Raw genomic sequence first — 20,959 nt, 5'->3', positions numbered from 1 at the left:
AGGCCAGCCTGGACTACCAAGTGAGTTCCAGGAAAGGCGCAAAGCTACACAGAGAAACCCTGTCTCAAAAAACAAAAAAAAAAATGTTTTTAGACTTTCCTGGTCAATGAGAAATATCTGCTCCTGGCAGCAACAATTTACTTCAAAGAGGAAGATGGATGTTGAAGAAACTCCATATGGAGTTTATCTTCTTCGTGGCAAAAAATAGATATTTTGGCAAGAAACTGTTCTTGCCTGGACTGCTTAAAAATGTATTGAATGGACATGAAGGACACATAAGAAGGTGACCACTGAATTTTGCAAGATGAGATGGTCCTTCAGGTTCCTGCTTCACAGAGGAGACTGCCAGATATTCTATAGGACACATAGAGAAGTAACTGAGAGACTCTAGGTCTACAGGTTGAAGATGGATGCCCCAACATTGTAGAAGAACTTTGGGTGACTGTCCAGTCAGGCAGCTGTCTCTGTAATTTCTAGAATTTTGCAAGTTGCTTACAATGCATTTCCTGTTTACTTAGGTAATATTATATCCTTCTGGTGTCTTTGGTGTAGTTGAAGACTAGATAGTTTTTCCTTGGTTATGATACAAGACAAAATTAGATATGAAATTTTAGACTCACAAATATAAGATAGATAGAATATTTTCTTTAATTTTGCCAAATACAAATAGACTAGATATTATAACAGTAATTCTTGCTTGATAACTGTTTTGTTATATGTAATTTTACTATGCTAAAGTTAAAACCTTCCTTTTTGATTAGGCAGAAAACGGGAAGCATTGTGGATTGTCGTTCTGTATGCTGTGAATATGTGTTGCTCTGATTGGTTGGTAAATAAAATGCTGATGACCACTAGCCAGGCAGGAAGTATAGGCAAGGCAAAAGATGAGGAGAATTCTGGGAAGAGGAAGGGCTGGGTCAGGAGTCACCAGCCAGACACAGAGGAAATAAGATGTAAAGGCAGAACTGAGAAAAGGTACCAAGTCACGTGGCTAAACATAGATAAGAATCATGGGGTAATTTAAGTGTAAGAGCTAGTCAGTAATAAGCTTAAGCTAATGGCCAAGCAGTTATAATTAATATAAGCTTCAGTGTGATTATTTTATAGGCAAGCCATGGAACTGTGAGGGCCTGGCAGGATTAGTGAAACCTTCCTACTACACCAGATAGATTATAAGTGAGTCATTAGCTTTTGTGAATGCTAATGAAGTGTGAAAAAGGGTAATCAGGCCACATGAGCACACTTGGAGGACTGAATCAGGGGACACAAGTAAAATTGAGTCTCATGACCATGATCATATATGGATAGGAGTGGAGATTTCAAGAGCTTTCAAGAAAAATAATAATTTCAGATGCTTTAATTATGGTAGACAAGGTCACCTAAAAAGGGACTGTAAACAGGGCATTCCTAGAAACAATGTTTCTTTAAGTAACAATGGCAATAGAATGCTCCTCCCTTCTGGATTATGTAGAAGATGTGGTAATGGTAAACACTGGACTAATGAATGTAGATCTACAAGGGACAGGCAAGGTAATCCTTTGCCTTTTTCATTGGGAAACTCCCTCAGGGGCCTCTTACAGGCCCTCATGTCAAATTCAGTTTAGTCCTTTACTGCCATCATAGAAGAAAACCCTTCTCAGAACAATTAAATAACCAAATGCCTTTTGTAAAAAACCATGCTGCTCAGGGTTATAAAACAGCTATAGCAGAGAGAACAAAAAATTCAGAAGAAATCATAAAGCAATTTTTTTGGCAAATTTCTATTAATGAACAAAGACCAAAAATAAAAACATGAATAAATGACATTTCCTTGGAAGATCTTGTAGACTCAGATGCTGATGTCACAATAATTGCACCAGAATTTTGGCATCCAAATTGGCCTCTTCAGGAGATAAATGTTCAGCTATTAGGGATTGGAACATTATCTCAAGTGAAACAGAGTGCAACATGGTTCGAATGTATAGGGTCAGAAGGACAGAAAGGAAAATTAAAACCATATGTGACCAATATAGCTATGAATTTATGGGGCTATGATCTATTACAACAATGGAATACCCAGATTAACATTCCTCCAACCTCAGAAACAAACCATAAACTAACACATGTTTCTGAGAGAAATATTAGGAGATATTATAAACAGTGGTCACTGGCCATCCAGATTGTACAAGAACAGGGAACAACTGCTGATCTTTCAAAGACACCAACAGCTTTACCTTTCAAATAGTTAACAGACAAGCCTGTATGGGTTCAGCAATGGTCTTTAACAACAGAGAAACTGCAGGCTTTAGAAGAACTGGTACAAGAACAGTTGAATGCTCAAAATATTGAAGAATCAACCAGCCCTTGGAATTCTCCTCTATTTGTTATTAAAAAGAAATCTGGTAAATGGAGAAGGGTAACAGACCTTAGAGCAATTAACAAAGTAATTCAGCCAATGGGCTCTCTACAATCTGGAATCCCTTTGCCTATTCTGTTACCTAAAGGATGGCCTCTTATAGCTATTGATTTAAAAGACTATTTCTTCTCAATACCCTTACAAGAAAAAGATGGATAAAGATTTGTCTTCACGGTGCCTATTTATAATAATTCTCAGCCAGTTAAGTGACATCAATGGAGTGTTCTCCCACAGGGAATGTTGAATAGCCCAACCCTGTGCCAATGTTTTTAATGACAGCCATTAGAATCAATATGTACAATTTCCCAAATCTATAATTTATCTTTACATGGATGATGTTTTCCTAGCTGATTCAAATGCAGATACTTTAGAAAGAATGTTTGAAGAAGTAAAGAAAATTTTGTCTTGTTGGGGATTACAATTTGCTCCTGAAAAGATACAGAGAGGAGATTCTATTAACTATTTAGGATATAAAATAGGTCTACAAAAAAATTAGACCACAAAAGGTACAAATAAGGCAAGATTGATTGTGGACTCTTTTTTTTTTTTTTTGGTTTTTCGAGACAGGGTTTCCCTGTGTAGCTTTGCGCCTTTCCTGGAACTCGCTTTGGAGACCAGGCTGGCCTCGAACTCACAGAGATCCACCTGGCTCTGCCTCCCGAGTGCTGGGATTAAAGGCGTGCGCCACCACCGCCCGGCTGATTGTGGACTCTTAATGACTTTCAAAGGTTATTTGGAGACATTTCTCATCTATGGACTCTTGTTGGGAAAAAAAAATGATGAACTGAGCAATCTGTTCAAAAACCTCAGAAGGGGAGAAGGACTTAAATAGTTCAAGAGAATTGTCAGCTGAAGCTGAGTGAAAATTGGCCTTGGTGGATAGGAAAGTACAGAAGGGACATGTGAATTGTGTGGATCCAAAGCTTGCATTTTGGTTACTTTACCCTCTAAGCATTATCCTACAGGAATTTTAATGCAGAGGGAAGATATATTGGAATGGATATGTCTACCAATTAAATAGAGTTAAAAACTTATGTGGAAAAGATCTCTGACTTGATTTTAAAAGGAAAATTGAGACTTCATCAATTAGCAGAAATAGACCCCACAGAAATTGTAGCACCTTTAAATAAGGATGAAATTGACAAATTATGGACATAAAGTAAACCTTGTCAAAGAGCTTACAGCAATTTTTTGGGAGAGATTAACAACAAATATCCCAAAAGTGATAGAATTCAACTTATAAAGAGAGCTGATTGGATTCTGCCTCTTATTGTATGGGAAACACCCATATCTGGAGCCCATACATTTATACAGATGCAAACAAACAAAGAAAAGCAGGTTAAAAATCAGAAAATTTAAGTAAAGTGGTTCAAAGTTCTTATAATTCAGTTCAAAAATCGGAATTGTATGCTATTCGGATGGTATTAATGAATTCTTCGGAACCTCTCAACATAGTATGGTGAAAGGGTGGTATTACATATTGAGATTGCAGAATTTATTCCTGAGGAGTCAGAATTAACTTTTCTTATTTATTCAGTTAAAAGATATAATCAAGAATAGGAATCATCCCTTATATATAACTCACATCTAATCCCCATATGGGTCTGCCAGGCCCTCTAGCACAAGGTAATGACAAGATTAATAAACTATTTATAGGAAAGGTGCTGGAGGCCTCAGAATTTTATAAAAAACACCATGTCAAGAGTAAGAGCTTGAAAAAGGATATTTCCATAACCTGGCAACAAGCCAAGTAAATTGTAAGGAAATGTCCTACTTGTTCTTTTTACAATCAGACTTCATTACCAGCAGGATGCAATGTAAATGGTACTCAAGAGGAATGAAATCTGGCAGATGGATGTGTTTGACTTTGCAGAATTTGGAAAACTGAAATACGTACACCATCCCATTGATACCTATTCAGGATTTCAATGGGCAATTGCTCTGAGTTCTGAAAAAGCTGATTCATGCTGTAATCATACATTTGTTAGAAATTATGGGTATCATGGGTATACCTGCATAAATTAAAACTGACAATTTTCCAGTATATGTCTCTGGTAAAATGAAACAGTTTTTTGCTTATTACAGTATAAAGCATATTACAGGTATACCCCATAATCTACAGGTCAAGCAGTCATAGAAAGATCAAAAAGAACTCTAAAGGATATGCTGCATGAGAAAGGAACAACAGCTGCAGAGAGACATTTGATAATAGAAAAAACTACAGAATTAATCAGCCTATATACTTCAAAGATGTGCTGACCTCAGAATGGAAACCAGGATATGTGTTACGTTGGGAACAAGGTTTTGCTTTTGTTTCTACAGGAGAAGAAAAGCTATAGATACCATCAAAACTGATAGAGGTTTGATTTGAACAAAAGACCTTTAATTAGAAGAGGTACTAGTTCATCAACCAGCATGACCATCCAATTTAAAATTAACTTATACCACTAACAAATGCTTTTCATTTAATCAGATGTCATTTGTCAAAAGGGAACCTCTCCAAAGGCTTGGGGAAGGGCTTTTGTTTTTGTCTTTCAGGAGAATGAAGGCTAAGGAATCTGAAGAACACTGGACAAATGAGACATCTGAAGAAAAAGGACAAATCATCCAGAAAAAAAAATGTCCCAAGAAAAGGAGTAAATTGGCCTATTGGTATATCACATATAAAGTGTAATGTCTTCCTAAATGTTTGTTTCTGCTGTTTTCTACAGACACATAACACAAATGGTCTTTATGTAGTCCCAATTCAATTAAAAATTAAAGCTGGCTTTGGAGTTGGAGAACGGTTCTCTCCTTCTTTAAATCCAAGCATGTTTGTTAAACAGAAAATACAAAATCTCTGTATCATGTCAGAAGAACCATCTGATATGGGACAGAAGAAAATAAGAATTAATGGACTAATCTATTACTACTGATCTCATAATTCTTTGGTTCCATTTTGATTCTTTAAACTTTTCTTAAGGTGTTAATTTTATGCTAAAATTTATAAGATTTATATATATATATATACATATATATATATTAAACTTTTGTTATGATATTAATGGTCATATAGAGTATTAACTAATTCTAGAAAAAAAGTTTTGTCTAGCTGCCTGTACATGTTTTCCTGTTTTAGTCTCTATCAGTTTTCTGCAGGGAATTATGACCAGGCTTAACAGCAAATCTGAAGTCTCCAAAATGATAATGGGGCCCCATAACGACGATTCCACATGGACAATAATAATATGACTAACTTGACAAACATCACCTACAGATCAGCTTTGGATTACAAACTGCTCAGGACAATTTAAAGATGGCTAGCTGAGATGATCCAGCCTCACAGACTACTTGAACAAGGACTTGAGATAAGCCCTGCACTTTCAAATTATGCAGAGACTGGACAACAAATGATACAGCTACCTCTCCCAGGACTTGACAATTAACTTATTTCTTTTCAGGATACCCTAAAGATGCCTTAACCCCCAAAAGAGCAGGAAGTATTTTAAGAACATGACACCCACATTCCCAACAGGTGGGTTGGGTTGTTTTTGGTTTTTCAATGGGTTTTGGATAATTGTCAGTGTTTAGGATAGTTGGTTACAAGTTGTTACTTTTGATGGTCAGGAAAAAGGCTAAACAAAGGAGATTAGATTTAAGGTTCTTGTTTGAAAAAAAAAGCAGGATATAGGTATGAGGTGGATTATTGAATCTACTATATAAAATGATATAGAAATGATAGAATAAAGGGTAGATTATTGAATCTACTCTGAAAAGAAAAAAGAGGATAGATACAATATAGATAAAAAGGTAGATTATTGAATCTACTTTTAAAAGGTAACTACTAGTTTTAAATATTTTACATTGAATTGGATTTTTGCATATTGTATACAAGTTATGTATATTGCTACAAATTTGAGATTGATTTAAACAGATATGTAGCACAAATCTTAGACAGTCTTATTAATAAACAAAGTCAGAGCCAGGTATTGGGGTGAAAGCTAGAAGATCAGAGAAGCAGAACAAGCCACAGCAACCTCACCTTGCCAAGTCCTCAGCTGATTCTGTTTCCTCAGACTGGAAGCTTCTGAGTCCTCATCCAGATGGATCTCAGCCGAACTGCTGCTCAAAAGCCTAAAAGCTTAACCAGCTCTAGTTCTGGTCCTCACAACTTAAATACCTTTCTGCTTTCTGCCATTACTTCCTGGAATTAAAGGCTCTTGTTACCACACCTAGCTGTTTCCAGTGTGACTTTGAACTCAGAGATCCAGAGGATCTCTGCCTCTGGAATGTTAGGATTAAAGGCGTGTGTGCCACCATTTTCTGGCTTTTATATCTAGTGGCTGTTCTATTCTCTGACCCCAGATAAGTTTATTAGGGTGCACAATATTTTGGGGAACACAATATCACCACACATATATGATAAGATAAAAGGTAGATTATTGAATCTACCTTTAGAAAGTCACTACTAGTTTTAAGTATTTTACATTGGATTGGATTTTTGTATATTGTATACAAATTATGCATATTGATACCAATTTGAGATTGATTTTGTTAGGAAATACTATACATATATTTCTAATCTCGTTCAAGATATTGTTCCTATACAATTCACTTAACAATGTAGTGCAATTTGCTAATCCTTGAAAGTTATTATTACCAACTATTAGGATATAGAGAAATGAAAGTTAGTAATTAGTCACTAGAATGGAACTTGTAGTCATATTAGGTATGTTTTCAATGTCAAGCAGAGATATATTTTAGATAGATAGGTCATTTTCAAACCTTTCAGAGATCTACAGAATATGGCATTTAAGATGTTTTAATAATTTTTTTTTCTTTTTTTATAACTATGAGACATGTCTGCTTCTGGCAGCATCAGTATACTTCATTGAAAATATGGGCATTGAAAAACCTCAACATGGAGTTTACTTTCACTGTGGCAAAAGTTAGCCACTGGACAAGAAATTGCCCTCTAATTGACTGCTGACAGTATGCTGTCCAAAATGGACAAGCAGGAAATAAAAAAGGACTGCCCATCCTTGCCAAGACAAGTGTGGTTGCAGCTTTGGCAACAGGCATCCTCTGAGGCCAGGGCAATATGGCAACATCGCTGAAGTGGCTTCGTAATTCAGAAAAGGTACAGTGCCCCTTCCTTTGAAGAAAGCTGAGCAGGTAGTGGACCAATGGCTCCTGGTGTGCAGTGAAACAGTAGCTGAAGCACTTATTCTTGGAAGAGGAACTAGGCTGATGGAGTCTGGCCTCTCAATGGTAGACTGGCATTTAATAAAGGAGATGAAACCACCCACAAGCTGAGAAGAATGGACAGCCGAATTCCAAAAATACCAGCAATTTCCAGAATTTAAAATCCTGAATCATGACAGGACACTGGCAGAATTCAAGTTTATCTGGTACATGGAATACTTGCACCAAAACTGGGCTTGAGCTGTAGGCCTTGCATACATCCTGCTTCACAAATGAGTCTGTCAGATATGCTAAGCCTGTAGGACGAAGATGATGCCCAAATGTTGCATAGAAACCTTGGGTGACTGTCCAGGCAGCTGGCTGTTTCTGTTATAACTCACATTTTTTTAAGTTGCTTGTTTGCACTTCCTGTTTTACTAGTTAATATTTCCTTCTCAGGTCTCTGAGGGAATTGAAGATTAGATAATTATAGTTTCCCTTGTTAAGAAATTCAGAAAAGAAACTTGATAAAGAGGTGTAAAGTCAGCCGGGCGGTGGTGGCGCACGCCTTTAATCCCAGCACTCGGGAGGCAGAGCCAGGCGGATCTCTGTGAGTTCGAGGCCAGCCTGGTCTCCAAAGCGAGTTCCAGGAAAGGCGCAAAGCTACACAGAGAAACCCTGTCTCGAAAAACCAAAAAAAAAAAAAAAAAAAAGAGGTGTAAAGTGTATAAATTTGAAAGACATCATAAGATAGTTTTCTGTTGGTAATTTAAGTTAGGATGGAATGTGAGTTAGGTACTCACCAAAAGAGGATAGTTAATGGAATATTTTCTTTGAATTTGTCAAATGCAAATGGACTAGACATTGTTGATGTATTTATTGCTTGTATATATTGTATATAGTTATTGTACTTTTTGTATATAGTTTTTCTTATATTAGTTATAACTTTTTATTATTTTTTATTTTTATTAGACAAAAACAGGGAAATGTGATATTTTATTTGTGCTGAAATGTGGTGATATTTTATTTGTGTTAATAAATAAAGCTTGCTTAGAGATCAAAGGAAACAGCAAGCCATTTAAGTAAACAAAGAAGTCAGGCAAAGTTAGCACACACCCTTAATCCTATCACTTGGCAGGCAGGATCTCTGTGTGTTAAAGGCCATACTGGAAACAGAGCCAGGTGTGGTGGCATATGCCTTAAATTCCAAAACTAGTTTGCCATGGAGGTCTGGAGGTCTGTACAGACAGACAGGAAGTGACAGAGCTGGGTAGGAAGAGGAAGTGATGTAGCTGAATGGAGAGAGCAAATCAGATGGCAGAAGAGCAAGGCATATAGATGTGGGTAGACAGGAAATAACTCAAATTTGGAAGCTGCAGAGCTGGTGAGGTAAGGTTGACTGGTGGCTTTCCCTATTTCCCTGATCTCTCTAAGGCTTTCACCCCTATATTTGGCTCCATGTTTTTTTTTATTTAATAAGACTGCTTAGCAATTCATCTACAGCATCCCCACCAACTCAGTCATGTCTTGTCTTCTTTTCTATCACCTTTCTATTTTTGTCTGACTGACAGTACTAACTACTCTCTCATGTGAAGAAGGAGTTTTGTCTTTATTGAAGAAGGGAAGGAATAAATGTTAGGGAATAGGAAATTAAGTTAAGTTCATATAATTGATAACATATGTACATGTTAATGGAACTCTATGCAATGGGAGACAGAAGTGTGCGTACATACATACATTTGAGATGGTGTCTAGCTATGCTCCTGTGTAGCATATACTGTTTAGCATGGGTTGGTGGCAAACTCCTGTTCCTCTTACCTCAGCCTCTCAAATGCTTGGATTATAGGCACCAGTCGCCAAGCTGGACAGAGGCATGACTCTTGAAATCACAATATATTGCAGGATAAAAACAATAATGGTGTTCAGGAAATATCTTAGAGAGATAGGAATGCCAGTCCAAAATGATTCTTACCACATGTCTCACTGTCTGCAGCCATCCTGCCAATAAAACTACATGAAATTGGTTGTATAGCCTCATTTATGAACTACACATTATGGAATTCTAGATATAGTTTTGATTGTGTGCATAAAATGAAACACACTTTAACAGAACTTGGAGCTATACTATTTCCAGTTATTACCTCTACGAGCAGTTAGGAACTGTAGGCTTTTTGTGGGGAGACTAGAGAGGAGTAGAGAGGTTGTGGGGGAAACTGGTTGAACTAGAGAACCTCCCTGTCCATGTCTTCAGCACAGAGAATCACCATCTGCTGCAAGGTCAGTGGTGTCCACACAGAAGTCTAACAATAAACTATTTATCCTGATGCCAACAAAAGCAGAGGCAGTCCTCCATTGGCAATGAGTCTAGGACAGAGTTCACTCTCAGCACTATCATCATTCAAACTGAAGATGTGACACGTTATTACTGTGAACACTGTTGTTGCCTGCTCAGTGCTTCAGTCTGAAACACAAATCTCCTTTAGAACGCAGCCCATGGGTCAGTGTCTGAAGCAGCAGCTTTCTTCTCTCTACATACAGCATGGTATTCAAACACCATCCTCTCTGCCCAAGGACCAGTGTGCCCTGCTTTATTCCTGAGTAGACCTGAGAGTCCAGGAGAGCATTCAGGGATAAAGTGTCCTTTAATCCTTTATTGAAGATACCCTTTTGAGTCAAGATGAAATAATTGTTTTAACGTTAGTTTTGCCTATCTTCATAGCAAGTTTCTACATGCTGGTTTGATATTAAATATTCTCATTTTCATAGTTGTGACCATTAGCAGAACAAGTCGGTTGAAAGCAATTCAAGAAAGTTCATTTCATGTTAGTCACTAATATCTAAGTATTGTGTGGCTGGGGTCTTAGTTCAAGTGCTTTCAGGATCTAAATTAATAAGTTGGGTATGGCTTGAAACATGCCCCCCTTAATTCCAAAGCCATAATCAATGACTGTCCCTCACACCAAGTCTTGTTGATATAATGAGCCTTTCTGCATTTCTCTCAGTTTAGATCCAGATTCTAAGGGCTCCTATGATAATGTTAGTTCCATTCGGATAATCTCTCTCTTCAAGGCACCTTCTGTCATTATAGTTGCAAAATCTGCTTACAGAAGGAATTTAATGACTATTCCAGAAAGGCAAACTCAAATTCTTTCTAATTTGAGGTTCCTAGATCCAAATCTCCAGATGTGAGTATATATCCTGGAAGAGCTTCAGAAATGAGGAAAGAAAAAAGGGATCATGGAGGAGGGAAAAGATGTTCTAGATGTAGAGCTAGTAGGACACAGGCACAAAGAATGATGAAATGGGAAAAAGTGAAATGAGCTGAAACTAACTGAGGTGCAGACAGGAAGGTAATACACAGAGAGTAGAAAAACAAAGGACAAAAAACACTAGGGATGTTTGGAAATGCCATAGCGAGAAGAATAATTTTTGTGTGCTTGACAGCACCTATAGCTGTAGGATCCAGATCTGTCTTTGGTTCTTGAGCTTGCTTTTTGGAACCTATTTCCTATGGTTGAATGCCTTGCTCAGTCTTGATACAGTGGGGAGGAGCTTGGTCCTGCCTCAACTTGGTATGCCATGCTTTGTTGACTCCCATGAGAGGTCTTACCCTTTCTGAGGAGTGGATAAGGGGGTGGAAAGGAGTTGAGGGATGGAAAAGATGAGAGTAGTGAGGGGAAACTGGGGTTGGTATGTAAAATAAATAAAAAATTTAATAAAAAAGAGTTGCTTGTGGGGTGGGAGATAATGAAAATAAGTAGCATTATTTCTCTCATTTTTTCTTTCCTCTTCTCTTCATTCCATCCTTCTTTTCTTTTATTGTACATTTGCTTACTGTATGTTTCCTAGTTTGTTGTTGTATCATTTCCCTGGGACTGTCAATCTGAGATAGCTCTCCTAATGTTTCTGCAAAAGTCACCTGGTTTAAATATGTCTTGGATTTTAACCAAGGCTTCGATTAGAGATTCTAGTAGATTTCTGTTGGAGAGCTGTAAGCCAAAATCTTTCAGTGATTTCTCATGCTCTCTGTGATGGTACATTTGCCTGTTGATTGACAGCAGCCACTCTCACACTCACTGCCCAGGCATCCGCCTTTGTGTTTGCTGACTGCTTTGCATGGGCCCCTCCAGCCTAGACCAGCTACTCAGAATTTATAAACCAGGCCTTTACATTGAGAAGTGAGCAGCATCAGATAGGCAAGGAAGCAAGATGGAGTTGCAGATCCAGGTCCTTATGTCTCTGGTGCTCTGGGTGTCTGGTGAGAAATTTAAAAGTATTATCATCTTTTCAGAGTCATTTCTTTGTATATAAGAAATTTACAATATTGCCAGGGTGTAATATTTTTATACATTAATACTCTGACAATAATAAATTGCAAGGACATTAAATGAAAAATTTAATCTCTATTGAATTCTATTCTTTATTATGAATGATCATTGATATATCTGATTGCAGGTGCCTGTGCAGATATCCTGACGACCCAGACTCCATCATGCCTGGCTGTGTCAGCAGGAGAGAAGGTCACCATCAACTGTAAGTCCAGTCAGAGTCTTTTATACAGTAAAGACCAGAAGAACTACTTGAACTGGTTCCAGCAGAAACCAGGGCAGTCTCCTAAACTGCTGATCTACTGTGCATCCACTCGGCACACTGGGGTCCCTGATCGCTTCACAGGCAGTGGGTCTGGGACAGACTTCACTCTCACCATCAGCAGTGTCCGGGCTGAAGACCTGGCAGATTATTACTGTCAGCAGGATTATAATCTTCCTCCCACAGTGCTTCAGCCTCCAACAAAAACTTCCTCTGAGAATCTCACCAGCTGCCTGCACCACACACAGCTCTGGACCTGCACACTTCCCCCTTCTGCCTGAGAGCCACTGTGGCTGAAACAGTTATGAAAACATTTGCAGAGCCCAGAAAAAAATAGTGGGTTCAATATCTCTTATGTCTTTTGGTATGAAAAACTTGTATATGATAATACAAAGGAGAACTCAGTATTATCTTTCTATTTGTTCTGTAACACATTAGCACAAACTCTGTTTGACTATGAGGGATTTATCTTTTTATAGTCCTGGTGTCCATCATAAGAGTCTACGGGCTGATTATGACAAACTGTATTTCTGTTGACAGCTTTGGCAAGAGTGTTTCCTGCTCTTTCTAGATTCTGGAGGGCTTTCTTACCTCCTTACTGGTGTCCATTTCTTCTGTCTTTTCTTTTCCTTTCCATAAATTCTTTTAACTTTTATTACACTTAGTTAATTAATTACTTTCATCTGTATATGAGTGTGCATGTTTCTAGTTGCACATGTAACATGTCATGTTTCTAGAGGTCAGAGGACACTTGACTTGATTGTCTCTTTGACATTTGGGTTCTGAGGATCAAGCTCAGGTTTGTCAGCAAGTGCTTTTGGCATATGAGCCCTCTTGCTGGCCCTTAAAAATCTCTTATTGATGTAAATTCATTTTACCTAGTTTTCTTTCATTAGGGTTCTTGGTTTTATTATCTCTCTGAAGCACTTTGAAAGTCTTGCATTTATAATATACATCCACATGTTTTTTCTTTTTTTAATTTAAAAATATTTAACCTTTTTTTAATTAAGAATTTTTTTATTCATTTTTACATACCAACCACAGAACCCAGCTTTCATCCCTCCTCCCAACCTCCAGTATCCCTGCCAGTCCACCCCCATTCCCTCTTCAGATATGGTAAGGCCTTCCATGGGGAGTCAGCAGAACCTGGTACATTCAGTAGAGACAGGTCCAAGCCCCTCCACCTGCTTCAAGGCTGTGTGAGGTGTCTCCCAACAGGGGACCCCTTAAGCAGATCAAGCTACACAACGGTCTCGCTTATTCAGGCAGCCTAGTCCAGTCCCGTAGATGATATGATGGTATACATAAGTGACCACAAAAATTCTACCAGGGAACTCCTATAGCTGATAAACACCTTCGGTAATGGGGCTGGATACACGATTAACTCAAGAAATAGGTGTTCTTAAGCATGAAAATGCTAAGTTAGATCACAAGAAGAATGACAAGGAGGATCAGAACCTCCAGTCCATAGAATTCCAGGTAGACCAGGCACATGCTAAAGCACAGCTGGCAAGACTCGACTAAGAACTGGGAGAAAAAGTGAGAGAGATACAAGACCTGTTGAAAACTGTGGAGAGACTGCAGAAGGAGATAAGGATGAGGGTGTCCAGGTATAGCCCCAGGATCAGAGAGGAACCTTCTGCCAAAAGGCTGAAGGAAGATGTTTGGCACCCAAATAGAGGAAATGCAAACTTTCCCTGGAACCCTACATGCCAAACTGTACCACTGACATGCCTTTACTGATTCTCATATTTCAGAGGTTTTATGAGAAAACCACAGATTGAGAAACAAGCTACACAGATTGATTTCAGAGAGAAATATGCTGAGGATGGAATCTGAATACAATACAATACAGCAATTTGAACACTCCATGAAAAGGGTCAAGGATGATACAGCTGCACACATTGAGCCCCTCAAAGCATCTCATGAGAGAGAAACAGAGAAACTCCTTTGTAAAAATGGATTAGAAAATTCCTCTTCCAAAGTAGGCAAACTGCATCACAAAAATCACAACTCAAGAGGTGCTTATAAAGTATTTACAAGGTCAAGTTAATGATCTGTAGGGTAAACAAGAATCCTTGCATTTCTCAAGTTCAAGAAGAAATCCTACAGGACAAGTCATAAAACTCTTAGGAGAATTGAAAGAAGACAATGAAAACCATACACCAGAGATGAAACCTTTCATGGGCTTAGAAAGGATGATGGGGCAGATGGAGATGGAGCATAAGCAGAGAGAGCAGGAACTCCAGCAGATAATACAGCAAACACACCAAGTAATAGAAACTGAGCACAACAGGGAGTTGAGAAATGGAAGAGATTTGCACAGCTAAAGAATCAGGAGCTGGATAAGTTCTGCACAAAATTAGACTCCTTACTAGAGGTTCTGTGGAAGGTGAACTAGATGTGCCAGTCGATGCTGCAGATGAAGTAAAAACAGCAAGAGTTTTTGTTGAACAATGTGACCTCGTTGGAAAACAGATGAAAATGTGCTACTGTTGGGACAGCTTTTAAAAAACATGGATCCACTACACAACCATATGTGGACATCACCAGACTAACATGTCAGAATTAAGTGCCCTCAGCAAACAGGAAAAAGAACATATGTGATAGTGTATTTTACTACAAACCATTAACTAATCACATTAGAGATGACATTATGAGCAGGTTCTATCGGTGACTAGATGGGTCTGGCCCCTTGATAGTCCTCTCCTAGGGACTGTCTACAACCAGCTGACAATTTAATCTTTGATGAAAAGAAATGAATCTATGTACACAAAACTCCTTAGTCCATACACTTTATTATTCTGTGTCAGTTCTCTCTCTACACAGCTTCTGTTCTGCTCTCATCCCTAGCTCCTTTCTTCCCTGATTTGTCTCTACCTATATCTGTTGTCCCTCTAAGTTCTATCTTAATTCTGTCCCATCTTAGTTCTGCCCCATCTAGATTTTCATCCATGTTGTACCTTCCCGTCTCAGCTCCTCTCCTATACCCTTCTTTCTCATCTTGTTCTTCCTCATCTTGTTCTTCCCATCTGGCTCTTCCTCATCTTCCATCTTGTTGCTCTAGTATTCTCTTCTAGCCCTTCAATCTAGTTCTTCCCCATTTAGTATGTTCCTCTCCAGTTCTTATTCATCTAGTTCTTCCATTCTCTTTCTCCTCTCTCTCTCCTCCTCTCCATCTCCTTATTCTGTCCATTCTCTCTAAGTCTCTCAGGAATCCAGTTATAAACCCAAGCAATAGCAATCCTCTGGCAGAGCAAGGCCACCAGGCTTGAATTCTTACGGGGTCATAAAGGCTGGTAAGAATTTTCCTTAAGCAGTGACCATCAGGCTTTCTTTTACAACCCAAAAGGGGAGTGGTAAAGTAGGAGGTCAATAGAAAGCTAATGATCAGTTAGTGTATCAAGAAGGGGATCTATGTGCTCAGTTTATATTCCTAGAAGTGGTTAGGTAAGAAGTTACGGGTCTATCATGTTAGTAAGGCTGTATAAGGAAAGAGGGTCTCAACCAAAATTGAACAAGAAATAAAGCTATCTGCCGGACCTAAGAGACATGTATTGTTTAGTTTGGCCTTGGATGCCTGATGGGTATTTTAGATAAATACACTATTAGGATTTCTTGGACGCACACATAGCATTACAAGAAAATCACTATATGAACCAGGTTAATTATATATATATGTGCTAAAATATCACCAAGTCTTCTTAAGCCATGGCTTGACCTTTGGAAAAACCTTGACTTTTCCAAGCAGTAGCTTTTGTGATTAGTAACTGGATTCTATTATGTTTCCTGTGGCTTGCAGCAAGGTTCCATAATGTCACATGACCATGATTAGCAAGGTTTACTGCAAAAGGGCTCTCTGCTAGGCTACAGTGGAAGAAGAGAATTTGTCATCCTCAGCAACATTTTACAGATTAGATGTGTGCTTTTCATTTTCTGTATGTCAGAATATCAGCTCTTTCTCATGAAATCTGTAGAGGAATGTGGGCCTCATTGTGCGAATAATCTCATCAACTGACAGCTGAGCTGTAGAGCATCCTCAGTATTTAGATGATTGTTGTAATTTCTGTACAAGGAAACAGCAAGCTCTCTTGGGTGTTTGCACTTGATATAAAGTGACAACTAATGATGTAGTTTAATGCATCCCTTAATGTAGGCCAGGTCTAGTAAATGACAGTCTTAATTTTTGGCAGCTCTAAAGTTACAAACAATATAACTTTTTCTGTTGAAAAAGGGATATTATGTTGAATAGAAAAATAAAAACATTCATAAAATAGCTAGATTATTTTGCAATCCCATTTTAAAAAGTACATCACAAATGTGTGAGATAGTGATAAATCGAATCCTGTTTGTTTTCAAGTGTCTTTCCCAGTCTGCTTATAGCCCCTCTCTGGAGAGGGAGCTGTCCATGGAGTCTTGGTGTCTTGGTGTCTACAATGGGCGCTCCTGGTCAACCACATGGAAGAGGCAGGTGACATGAGGACTCCTGGTCCTCTTAGCACCGGACAGCATGATAAGAGCTGCATAGTAAATTTTAATTTTTAGCTACTTTAAAATGTAAAAAGACACCGTGTGTACGTTTTTAGAATATATTTTACATTAATAGTGCATTTTGATTTGGAAGATATTCCAAATGCACATACCAGTAAAAACAATTCAAAGGTAAAACTTGCAAAGCAGAACTTTTTATAAGGGAAAAGGGAGCAAGTGTAAGTGAACTTGTGAGCAAATGTTGTCAAGTACCACACCTGTTAAATACAAGAAGTGTAATTATTGTCTTAATGCCAACATTATGAAATTTTTGTTTTTCTGAGATGGAAATAAAAAAGCATTATTATTTTCATTTTTTCCTGTACAACACTTCAAAGTTATAATACAAATAATTTATTTTATAAAATAATGAAGCACGAGACTTATAGATGTTTTGCAGCATTCTGCCAGACCTTTAATGAAGAGCTGACATTAAAATTCCTGAAACTGTTCCATGGCATAGAAAAGGAAGGAACACCACCAGACTCATTGTATGGAGCCAGTTGCCCAGATCCAAAGGGGATAAGTCAGAGAAGCTCACTGATTAACATAAGGACCCCCTAATTCTTGCAAATGAAATCTAAGAACACATTAAGAGGCCTGTACACTATAACCAAGTTGATTTCTATTCAGGGATCAAAGGTTGGTTCAAACAAAAAATATACTACCTTCAATTCAGCATAAAGTATTTAAGAAGCAGAAATCCTGTCATCATCTTGAATAGTGAGGAACACTCATTTGAAATCATGATTAAAAACCCTGAATAGACCAGTAATGGAATCTTTCCTAAATATCACTAACAATATAGGGCACAGTTAGTGGCCTGTGCAGCCCTGTCTGAAGCTTCATGCTGGAAGAAAGCAGAGTACTTGGATTCATTCTATTGTCAGCACTGAGACAGAAAGAGTCAACTGTTCATTTTCTTTCAAAATTGGAGCATGTCGTCCTGGAGACAGATGTTTTGGTCGCACAACACACTGACCCATAGTCACACTATATTGAAAATATCAAACAAAATCCCAAACAGTGCACAGATGGCTGATGGTTTATACTGTTCTGTGAACAACATGGAGACACAGGAGCACTGTGATAGGTTCTTTGAGGAAGTCTTCACTGATGTGGAACCAACATATTGCACAGATGAGTGTCAGCAGCAACCTGGGAGCCCACCTGGTAGGGAATGTGTATGTCAAGTTTCTCCTTGAAGAGGATGCTGAGAAGGCTGTGAAGGAGTTGAATAATCCAAAGTTTAATAGACAGGATATCCACACACAGGTGTCCTGAGTGTCTAACTTCAGAAAAGTCTGCTGGCTCCAGTTTGAAATGGGAGAGTGTACAAGAGAGGCTTCTGCAACTTCATGGCCCTGAAGCATGTCCAGAGAGGTAAAAGTGCTGTATGGGTGCCAACTCAAGAAACATAATCTAGGCCCCCATTCCTGGAGCTGTATGACTGACTGTAGCAGGAATCTTAAAAGTTCTTATTAATAAAATCAAACCTGAGCCAGGTATTGGGGCAAACACTGGAAGATCAGAGAGACAGAACAAGCCACAGCTAATCTCACCTGGCCAACTTCTCAGCTGGTCTTGTTTCCTCAGACTGGAAGCTTCTGTGTCCTCATCCCAATGGCTCTCAGCTGAACTGCTGCTAGAAGCCTGAATGCTTAACCAGGCCAAATGCTTCTAGTTTCTGGTCCTCACACCTTATATACATTTCTGCTTTTTACCACCACTCCCTGGGATTAAAGGCTCACTTTCTGGGATTAAAGGTGTGAGTCACCATACTTGGCTGTATCTTTGAACACGTGGATTTCTGCCTAGCTCTGCCTCCCAAGTGCTGGGATTAAAGGTGTGTGCTACCACTGCTTACCCTCTATGTTTAATATTGTGGCTGTTCTGTCTCTGACCCCAGATAAGTTTATTAGGATACACAATATTTTGGGGAAAATAATACCACCACACATGACTGATCCAGAGACCAGGGGCCTGATAGCAGAAGAGGTGGTGGAGGATGAGAGAATGACAGATCTGGGCAATTCTGAGCCAAACTGTCTCTGCTAGACAGTGATATAGTTGATTGACAATCCATTTCAAAATGGGATTAAAAAAATAATAATAGTAGCCAGGTAAACTTGCTGTGGATATTGTTCTGTATAAATAAACACTGATTGGCCGGTAGCCAGACAGGAAGTATAGGTGGGACTAACAGAGAGGAGAATGGAGGGTTCAGGAAGGCAGAGCAGGAGACTGCCTGGAGCCGCCGCCAGGACAGGAAGATGTAAAGTACCGGTAAGCCACGAGCCACGTGGCAAAGTAAAGATTAATAGAAATGGGCTAAATATAAGAGTAAGAGCTAGACAATGGTAGGCCTGAGCTAATGGCCAAGCAGTTTAAATAATGTAAGCGTCTGTGTGTTTATTTTATAAGTGGGTTCCAGGACTGGCAGAACTTGGTGGGACCCGGAGAGAAAAGCTCTCCATCTACATAAACTTTATTTATTAACATACAAAAAATATCACATTTCAGCACAAATAAAATATCACTGCAGATAACAGGTTTAAATAAGTGTCTCCAGTATTTCCAAAGAGCAATTGTAGGCTTTTCTTTATATCTCTCTTCGATGTTTCACCCGGAAACTGGAGTCCCAATGTCCAAGGCACTGTTCACTGTCCTTACTGTAGGAGCTGCTTGGGAGATAGGAGATAACAAAAATAATTAGAATTAATTCTCTTGCTTTTTGACTTTCCTTTTTTCTGCCTTCCATCCTTTTTTTTTTTTTTTTTTTTTTTGGTTTTTCAAGACAAGGTTTCTCTGTGTGGTTTTGTGCCTTTCCTGGAACTCACAGGGTAGACCACGCTGGCCTCTAACTCACAAAGGTCCGCCTGCCTCTGCCTCCCGAGTGCTGGGATTAAAGGCGTGCGCCACCTGGAGAGATGGCTCAGCCATTAAAGGCTAGACTCAAAACCAAAAGTCCATCCTTTCTTTTATTGCACCTTTTCTTACTCTATGGTACCTAACTTCTTGTTGTAATTTTTTGAATATAACATTTCCCTAGGAGTGCCAATCTCATATAGTATTCCTAATGTTTCTGCACAAGTCACCTGATTTAAATGTGTCTTGTATTTTAACCTACATCTGCTATTGGAACAGCTAGTAGATTTCTGTTGGAGAGCTATAAGTCAATATCTTTCAGTGATTGCTCATGCTCCCTGTGATGGTATGTTTGCCAGTTGACTGATGCCAGCCACCCTCACACACATTTCCCAGACATTTGATTTTGTATTTGCTGACTTTTTTGCATGGGCCCCTCCAGCTCAGCCCAGCTGCTCAGAATTTATAAACCAAACCTTTATAATGTGAAAAGAGTAACGTCAGACAGGCAGGGGGAACAAGATGGAGTCCCAGACCCAGATCCTCATGTCCCTGCTGCTCTGGGTGTCTGGTGAGAAATTTTAAAGCATTATACTCTTTTCAGAGTCACTTCTTTGTATACAAAAAATTTACAATGTGTGCCAGGCTGTAATATTATTTATGCAATAATACTCTGACAATATACGATTACAAAGATATTAAATGAGAAATTTTGTCTGTATCGAATTCTGTAGTTTTTTTATTATGCGTGATCGTTGATATTCCTGCTGCAGGTGCCTGTGCAGATATCCTGATGACTCAGTCTCCATCCTCCCTGGCTGTGTCAGCAGGAGAGAAGATCACCATCAGCTGCAAGTCCAGTCAGAGTCTTTATTCAAGCACTAACCAGAACTACTTTGGCTGGTACCAGCAGAAACCAGGGCAGGCTCCTAAACGTCTGATCTACTGGGGATCCACTCGGGACACTGGGGTCCCTGATCACTTCACAGGCAGTGGATCTGAGACAGATTTTACTCTCACCATCAGCAGTGTACAGGCTGAAGACCTGGCAGATTACTACTGTCCGCAGGTTTATAGTACTCCTCCCACAGTGCTTCAGCCTCCAACAAAAACCTCCTCTGAGAGTCTCACCAGCTGCCTGCATCACACACAGCCCTGGACCTGCAAACTTCCCCACTCTGCCTGAGAACCTGAACATTAGTGAACACTCACGAAAATGTTTGCAGAGCCCAGCAAAAAGTAATGGGTTCAATGTCTCTTATGTCTTTTGGTATGAAAAACCTTTGTATGATAATAAAAAGAAGAGCTCTGCATTATCTTGCTGTTCCTTCTGTAACACATGAGCACAAACTCTGCTTGAATGTGAGGGTATTTCTTTTTATAGTTCTGGAGTTTGGTGTTCAGCATAAGGGT

The 20,959-nt window shown here is 38.9% G+C and overlaps 1 pseudogene and 2 gene segments (V, D, J or C); all 3 read left to right on the top strand.

The window, feature by feature from the left end:
- The first annotated feature begins 11,767 nt into the window (after window positions 1-11,767).
- On the top strand, window positions 11,768-12,429 carry LOC128099666 (immunoglobulin kappa variable 4-1-like). The segment is given in 2 exon segments: window positions 11,768-11,816; window positions 12,014-12,429. Coding segments are annotated over 2 exon segments (465 nt in total).
- Window positions 12,430-13,510: 1,081 nt separating this feature from the next.
- LOC128099665 (splicing factor U2AF 35 kDa subunit-like) lies at window positions 13,511-19,913 on the top strand (annotated as a pseudogene).
- Window positions 19,914-20,068: 155 nt separating this feature from the next.
- Window positions 20,069-20,732, top strand: LOC128099664 (immunoglobulin kappa variable 4-1-like). The segment is given in 2 exon segments: window positions 20,069-20,117; window positions 20,320-20,732. Coding segments are annotated over 2 exon segments (462 nt in total).
- Window positions 20,733-20,959: the final 227 nt, after the last annotated feature.

Source organism: Peromyscus californicus, unplaced genomic scaffold (genome assembly GCF_007827085.1).
Source record: "Peromyscus californicus insignis strain IS unplaced genomic scaffold, ASM782708v3 Scaffold_6__1_contigs__length_162567912, whole genome shotgun sequence".
Taxonomy (NCBI): Eukaryota; Metazoa; Chordata; class Mammalia; order Rodentia; family Cricetidae; genus Peromyscus; species Peromyscus californicus.
This window is presented reverse-complemented; position numbering and strand designations above follow the sequence as displayed.